This window comes from Sinocyclocheilus grahami, unplaced genomic scaffold, assembly GCF_001515645.1.
Source record: "Sinocyclocheilus grahami isolate Dianchi unplaced genomic scaffold, SAMN03320097.WGS_v1.1 scaffold125.1, whole genome shotgun sequence".
NCBI classification, from domain to species: Eukaryota; Metazoa; Chordata; class Actinopteri; order Cypriniformes; family Cyprinidae; genus Sinocyclocheilus; species Sinocyclocheilus grahami.
The window spans coordinates 944,407-952,205 of record NW_015505304.1 but is presented as its reverse complement, the minus strand read 5'-3'; the positions used below and the strand labels follow the sequence as shown (position 1 = coordinate 952,205).

The window sequence follows — 7,799 nt, the reverse complement described above, 5'->3', positions numbered from 1 at the left end:
ATGCCATCACTCCTCTCTCTAAAATAATAGGAGCGTTTCCTCTATAATTGAGCAAATACAGGTGAAAGCAAATATGGGCGAGAGAGCAGCTGTTGAGGTGGGTCTCATAAATTGAAGTTGACGTAGCTAAAATGAACACATGCACAAAAAGAATGGAACATAATCGCTCTGAGCACGTCTAACAGCGATTCCAATGCAGGCTGCTGACACAAGCAATCTTACATCACAGCCACACGACCGCAAGATACATACAAACACAAGGCCGGACCCTGATGCAATAAAACCATGCGGCGATGACCTCTGCGTACCAATCAATTGACAACTTAAATTTTTATGGCATTGACGAGTCTGTAGTGGCAGGCAGTGCGTGCATACTATCATATGTCGGATGAGAAGTCACAACAGGGGGTCTTTGTTACAGTAAGATTTAGGCTTCCTAACAGCGCCGGGATAATAGTCGGGTTACAACTGCTCCACCCAATCAAACCCAAAGTCTGTGTGATTTTTCCTCCGCCAGCCGCTGTTTACACAGAACATTCTGTGAGATGTAGCTAGGCAACCAGTCAGCCTCTGCCATCCCTCTTTCTTCCTCTTGAGAGGGAGCTTATGTGGGCTTAGCTCTAGAGGAACAGTGGCCCTTTGCAGCGAAGAAGGGAATTACCTTGGAAAACACTGGATTGCGCCCGCACACAAAGGGCAAAAGAGGGAGGCTGATATGGCAGAGGTATTCTGCAGTGCGGGATAGACCGACATCATTAGTCGTAGTCAATTTTGTCTCGAGTCGCTAAATCTACACGATGAGGTAAAAGGCACTTCGGGATACGTACTGTAAAAGGACACCTTTTGACCGAACATGCAGAACTTTAGATTTCCAGAATGAGCTACTTGTAGCCTAGAAGCATTAACTCGACCCATGCCATCTTGCCTTGCCAACTGTCATGAGTTTAACTCTTAAACCTGCGTATATCCAGGAGGGATGATTGTAACTGGATAAGTTTGTGAGCCAAAGTCCAACAATGAAGTGTTTAATCTATCCACACTGCTCATTTCGACAGAGAGGAAAATCGTAGTTCCACCATTAAGCTGTCACACACTGAACAACCAATAACTGGCTGAAGTGAAAGAGAAATGCAGGGACGTCTGAATGGTAATTTATGTGTCATTATTTTTCAATTTCAGCAACAAACTAGCATTTATTTCCAACAGACCCAGATGCAACGTCACAATGAATGCAGGTCTACAGTGCCATCTAGTGCATAACAAGAGAATAATCATGTGATGTCTGAGCACTGTTCACAACAGCACTAAATACTGTAGGCAAGGGAACAATCTAGCAATTAGGGATTCTTATATGCATTGCCTATTATAAAACCACACCACCAAGGTTTTTATAGAAACGTTGTCCACTTTTATTTCTTAAAACATCTTTATAAAAACACAAATATAAAATGAATGGGCAGTTCCACTGTGAATTCTTTTTTTTACATAAGTAATTTGCACATTACAAAGCCACCTTCTATGAAAAACATGATATATAATTGCAATTTTCTTTTAACACAATTTCTTAAGAGTAAAATCCAAAGGGGCAGAAAGCTAAAAACAAGGCAAAATAAAAGACAAAGAAAACCGATAAAAAGTGAAAATGAGAAGAGCACAAGTCAGCTCGAGAAAGGAAATGAAAATGCATCACTGTATGTGTGAGTATGTGAGACAGTGACAGAAAGTGTGAAAGAGCAATAAAGAAAGACGCAAAGGGAATGACAAAGAATGATAACAGCAAAAAAGACAAAGAATGAGGGATAGAGCCCTAAAGACTGAAATGAGGGAAGGACATGGGCTATCTGCTATTTGAGAAGGGCTTGGTAGAGCAGTTGCGAGCGGCTGGTGCTTCTCTCGTTCTCTAGACAGAAGAGCAGATCCCTGAGGTTTACACGCGTGATGCGCTGGCGAGTGTACTGCCTCGATGCTCCTGCATTTAAGCCCCCGGATGCACTCGCGCACAAACCTGAGCCCTGTCAACACACACACACACACATGAAATTTGACAACAATGCTATCTAAACTAACATTTTGATACTAATGTTGGTAGATTGATAAAATAGGTGTAATGTAATAGTGACCATTCTAAAGGAGAAAAGAAAATGAGTAAGACTTAATTTAAACTATCGCTGCACGATAAATCACATGCCATTATCATGCGCATCTCGTCAGTAAAGCCGGTTCTGTGATTAGTAGATTCATCTGCGATTATGAACACGATATTGCGTAGCTTGTCAGTGAACTACAGCTCTGTGCTACTAATCACAGAATCGGCTTTACTGACGAGATGCGCGTGATAATGGAACGCGATTTATCGTGCAGCCCTAATTTAAACCTATATTTTTTGGCTGATTTCCTTTTTTCCCCCCTTCATCTCAACAAAAGAGATTTTGAGTTAATGATTATTGCAGGGTAGTTCTTTTGACATTTGCCACTGGCTCTGGTGTCTCGGTAGTGGTTAAACATGAGGTAAAATTAATTTTGAGTAAATCTAACAGGCAATCTTTGGTCTCATGAAGTGTTTTATATTTTGAAGAAAAGGAAAAGGCAGTGGTGCTTAATATCATTTTGTTTTATTGTAATGTATGTACGTTCCCTGAACTACATTTTTGCGTCTATTAATATGTTTAAATGAAAATGAAAAGAGGCAGCGTTTGATATCATATTTCGTCTTATTGTAAAATACATACAGTGAGGATAACCGGAGTAGCCAAGGCGAGCTGACTGACGTTATCAGGTACGCTGCTGTTCCATTTGCAGAATTACCGGACTAGCGTCCAAACTCCAAACTTTGCGTACTTGGTATTGAGAAACGGCCAGATTCTCCGGTACTGCATTCCACAACAACACTTAGCTGCCTGCAGATGCACCTGCCTATAAATCGGCCTAATTTGCAGCACAATCAGCCGATGCCGATTAATAAAAAAAAATGCCAAAAATCGGCCGTCCGATCAATCGGTCGACCTCTAATGATAATATAATTTAATATAAACATTACATAAAGCAATATCAAAAAAAATTATCTGAAAAAAAGTGAATGATACTATAATGTGATATAATATCAATGTAATATATATAAAATGAAAATAAATTACATGATATAGAATTATATTTGTTTAATATTTTCAAATTGTGAAGTTCTCTAAAATTTGTAAATTATAATATGACAAAAAAATTGTATATAAATGAGAAATAAATTGCATAAAACAGAAATGTATATTTAAAATAATAAGAATTAGCTGAAAATGTATCACAAAAATATTTAAATAAAATATTAATTTGCAATTATTTTTCTGAAAAGTGATGATAATGTAATATTAATATAAAATATAAATAAAATAAAATAAAAATCGCATGATATAGAATTATTATTTAAATAAATTCTTAATTTTGTAAAGTTTTTCTCTGCAAAATGTGAATGATAATATAACAAAAAATATAAATAACCCAAAATAACTATAAATAGCATGATACATGAATATATACTTAAAATTGTGTATAGAATTGCTGAACAAAATGGCTGTGTGTAACTATGCCTTTAGACTGTCCTATCTGCCGTTTGTGACAATCTGAGACCCTTGAAGCACAACCTGACATCTCAAACCTGCCCAACAGGTGCTAAATGATTTAAAGAGGGCACGAAGAGGGACAGAAGGAGATGAGGAGAAGGGCAGCAGACTGCCATTATGAGAGAGGGATGTTTGGTACCTCTGTGTCAGTCCCAAATGAAGGAGAATCCAGTTTTCTTTTCTTTCTGGGTCCGATAGCCGCCAACGCCGTCAAGTTGGCCTCTCTCTGTCGTATTTGAGCCAATTCCTGCTGCTGCATCTGTAGCCACAGGCATACATATATCAGCTCTGACCCATAATCAAACACAATGGTCCTCTGACAAGATAAACATCTCAAGTGTGCCATCTTACCTCTTTGGCCTTCTGTTTCAGCCGCAGCTGCTCGGGGTCCTCTTGTCGCGAGCGTGACTGCAAAACATAAATAGCAATTAGAGAGGATCAACAGTCAAAATACACAGAGACATCTGCTGGAATCAAATAAATATGAAAAAATGAAGGCTGTCAATCAATGAAAATATTTAATCGTGATTAATTTAATATTTTTTTGTTATTTAAGAAAAGAAACAAGAATAAGTGTATAAATGTGGTCTTTACTCGCACAAAAAGACATGCAAGTATGACACGAATAATGTAGCTTTCTCCCACTTTTTAGATGCACACTTACACTACCATTCACAAGTTTGGACACAGTAAGATGCTGTAATGTTTTTGACAGAAGTTTCCAATTTACCTGATGAAAAATACGGCAAAAACAGTAATACTGTGAAATATTTCCTATTTTAATATATTTTAAAATGTAATTTATTCCTGTGATGGGGAAGTTGAATTTTCAGCAGCCATTCTGATGAAAAATACGGCAAAAACAGTAATACTGTGAAATATTTCCTGTTTTAATATATTTTAAAATGTAATTTATTCCTGTGATGGGGAAGTTGAATTTTCAGCAGCCATTACTCCAGGCTTCAGTGTCACATGATCCTTCAGAAATCATTCATACTCTGATTTGGTGCTCAAGAAACATTTACTATTTTTATTAATACTGAAGGTTTTGTGTAAACTGTGATACAATAGAAAGTACAAAAGAACAGCATTTCTTTGTTTGACTTTTTCTGTAAGAAGTCTTTGCTGCCCCTTCTTTTTCTTCACTGATCATTTTAATGCACCCTAGCTGAATAAAATAATTAATTTCAAAGTTTTGAACTGTAGTATACATGTATAAAGATAGACAGAAATAAAGAGAGTATAAACAGAGAAAGAGGGACAGAGAGAGAGCAAGATAGAGAGATATTTATTTTAAGTTTGACAAGGCAGGATTAAAAAAGAATCCTGAAATGTAGCAAACAACAATTAACATCATAAAAGAAATCATAATTAAATCATTAAATCATAACATATTACGAGCAATTATAAGTAATGCTAGCCTGCATTCCTCCACGCTGATGTTCACATTATTCATATAAATGGTGGCGTTTCATTTGGACGTTACTTTACTTATGGCTTATCATACTGCGTTGATAGTGTATCACTTTTAATATTATTTGTGTGTTCATTTATATAATTTCCTACATTTCAGTTCTTGAAAAAGTAGAATGTCTAAATAAGCACTCAATTTGAGACTCGGTGCACTTAGAGCCATTTCTATGAGCTGTGGTACTGGACAAAAGTGAAGTGAAACAAGAGAGATTGAAACAAATACTGCAGATTCACTCTCTCCCTGACACACGGAGTCTTGTTTTATTCTCAATATCATATTTGGAATCCATACATTGTGACGCACTGAATCATAGCGTATCTTGTTTGAAAATAAAATAAAGCCATTAATCATAGTTAATGAATTGCAAGCATCAAATCCATTGTAGTGTGTGAGAGAGAAAAAAAATCCAATTGTACCACTGAGTTTGGAAGACTGAACCTGTTCTGAACTTAAATCAATGATCAGAACCTCTGGCCAATGCTAGTATTAAAGGTGTGTGTGTGTGTGTGTGTGAGAGAGAGAGAGAGAGAGAGAGTATGGCTGGAGGTGGATTACTAACCTTAGCTGCCTTCATTACAAAACCACAACCTAAAATAGTTCATTAATTTAATAAAATAAAATAAAAATATTAGATTAAAAAAAAACTTAAATGTCAAAATTTTTAAAAAGTATAAATATTGGCTTGACCACTAACTGAAATAAAATAAATTTAAGTTAAATTACTAAAAACTTAAACTTAAATGAAATAAAGCTAAACAGAAATACTTAAAGAAAATAATTAAGTTGACAAAAGCAAAACACAATTACTTAAACCTAAAATGAAATAAAAACTATCAAATAAAATACGAAAATATAAAAATAATAGCTAAAAGTATATAATACTAAAATAACACTGGTTCACAGTATAAAAATGTATATTACACTGTTACGTGACATATGGTCATGATAATGGCACTGTAACGATCATAATTCACACACAAACTACTGTGTACAGCCTGAAATGAATTAACCTTGAGGAAAATGCAACATCTTTTCATCCCAATCAGTTTAGCTAAACTTTGTGTACTACTCATGTATGTTGTGCACAATGTCTCCTGGGTAAACGTTAAAGTGAAATGAACACAACACAAACCTGAAAGTTCCTCCAGCACCATCCTTTGTTTTATTCTTCTGAGCTAACGCTACAGACACAGAGCCCGGAGCCAGTTTGGTGCTACTCACAACACCATGCTTCACAGCGACTGAAAGAGAGAGAGGTTACGTTTGGTGTCATTATGTTATGAAACAAAACAGACAGTAATGGATTTGACGGACACACTCACCTGTCTGGATATGTTTCAGCTGCACCTGAGGCTGACCCACCACTATGTGGCTGTGGGGTTGACCCCTGAGCGTCACCATGGGAGTGGTTGTCAGGGTTACCTGAGGGGGCTTCACTATTGCCCCCTGCTGTGGAGGCTGCAATACCTGAACAACATTGAATGCAATTCTATAATTACAACCGATGAGAGAATTTTAGGCCAGCTAATAGAACGTTCATTAATCATGTAATTTTGTTTTTAAATATTTGTTTATATATGAATTAATATTTATTACTGTTATAATAGAATGTATACATATTTTTTCACATTTGTTTCAAATAATTAAGTAATATAATAATAATAATAACAAGAGATGCCTTTGCACCTAATTATAATAAAATTATTATTTGTTTATATCATATAATAGCAATTACTATTATTATTATTGTTATCATATACTAATAATAATATGTGGAATGGGACTCAGAATTAAATTTAACCTTTTATTAACACAAAGTTTCATAAAATATTTCCATGTTATTATAATTGCAATATGACTTATTTCAACAAAACTTTTTTGAATCCGTATCTTTAACTACATGTTGTCACACAAAGTTAATACTGATTTAATCTCGTGATCTTTAGGTACACATAAACCATGAAAAAATTATTCAAAATTAATCTGATAATCTTTTTTCTGAAAGGTTCATACAAAAGAAGAGTCATTTATTTGTGAATCAGACTGACCAGTTGCGTTGCAGTGTCTATACCCGTTTGTTGATGCAGAGCAAGAAACAATTATCTGTACACTTTAGTGAAGAATGCAGATATTCAAGAAACATTAACAAAACTATGTCATAAAAAATCATTTTGCTTTTTTTCTGAATAAGAACTGGTTCACAATTCCTAACCCTTGTCCTTTATTAGTATTATCAGGCACAAAACCTTACTCTTTGTCACCGACAGTCAATATTCCACACTAAAGTGTAAGAAACATCAGTTAGTTATAATGATATGCATATGATGTTTCCTATTGTATTAATTGACACAGCTCAGAGTGATTTTTTACTTTGCCACAAGGCAAATACAGGCATTACCATTCAACAATTTAAACTATGTACTAAAGCAATTAAACTCCAATCATTTAGCTCAGTGTAAATTAAGACTAAACACCTAATTTTACCTGCAATGTGCTGTTAGCATTAATAATCCCAACAGTGTCCTTTCACCTCACTAAACAACACATCAAGTAAATTATGCATGTAGGTCTGTGTTTACCAGAGAGGCAGTCTGGCTGGAGTTGCTGAGGGCAGGCTGGATGAGCGTGCGGGGAGCTGTGGCGGTGGCACCAGCCGTGTTAGAGCTGGTCAGCACCACAGCGGGCGCCTGGAGGGCCTGGCTCTGCTGGATGAAGGC

General features: G+C 35.9%; 2 protein-coding genes across 2 annotated transcripts in view; both read right to left on the bottom strand.

Moving 5' to 3' along the window:
* Positions 1-1,398: 1,398 nt before the first annotated feature.
* On the bottom strand, positions 1,399-5,656 carry LOC107590154 (transcription initiation factor TFIID subunit 4-like). The gene is made up of 4 exons (XM_016278768.1): positions 5,642-5,656; positions 3,960-4,016; positions 3,748-3,867; positions 1,399-2,012 (listed from the first exon to the last, which is right to left on the bottom strand). Exons 1-4 carry the CDS (start codon positions 5,654-5,656, stop codon positions 1,845-1,847), a joined length of 360 nt encoding a protein of 119 aa, XP_016134254.1. The 3' UTR covers positions 1,399-1,844.
* Positions 5,657-6,147: 491 nt separating this feature from the next.
* Positions 6,148-7,799, bottom strand: part of LOC107590175 (transcription initiation factor TFIID subunit 4-like) — a 14,526-nt gene continuing 12,874 nt past the window's right edge. Inside the window, exons 7-9 of the mRNA XM_016278799.1 lie at positions 7,662-7,799; positions 6,405-6,549; positions 6,148-6,323 (exon numbers count right to left, since the gene is read on the bottom strand). The exon at positions 7,662-7,799 is cut by the window's right edge and continues 18 nt beyond it. Of these exons, the coding sequence (XP_016134285.1) occupies positions 6,148-6,323; positions 6,405-6,549; positions 7,662-7,799 (459 nt within the window). The remainder of the gene's footprint in view (positions 6,324-6,404; positions 6,550-7,661) is intronic.

Excerpts from the sequence above, each read along its gene's own strand:
- LOC107590154 (XM_016278768.1), bottom strand. Across the intron at positions 3,868-3,959 it reads TGAAACAGAAGGCCAAAGAG|ATGCAGCAGCAGGAATTGGC; the intron begins GTAAGATGGCAC and ends CTGTGGCTACAG. Across the intron at positions 2,013-3,747 it reads CATTTGGGACTGACACAGAG|GGCTCAGGTTTGTGCGCGAG; the intron begins GTACCAAACATC and ends GTGTGTTGACAG.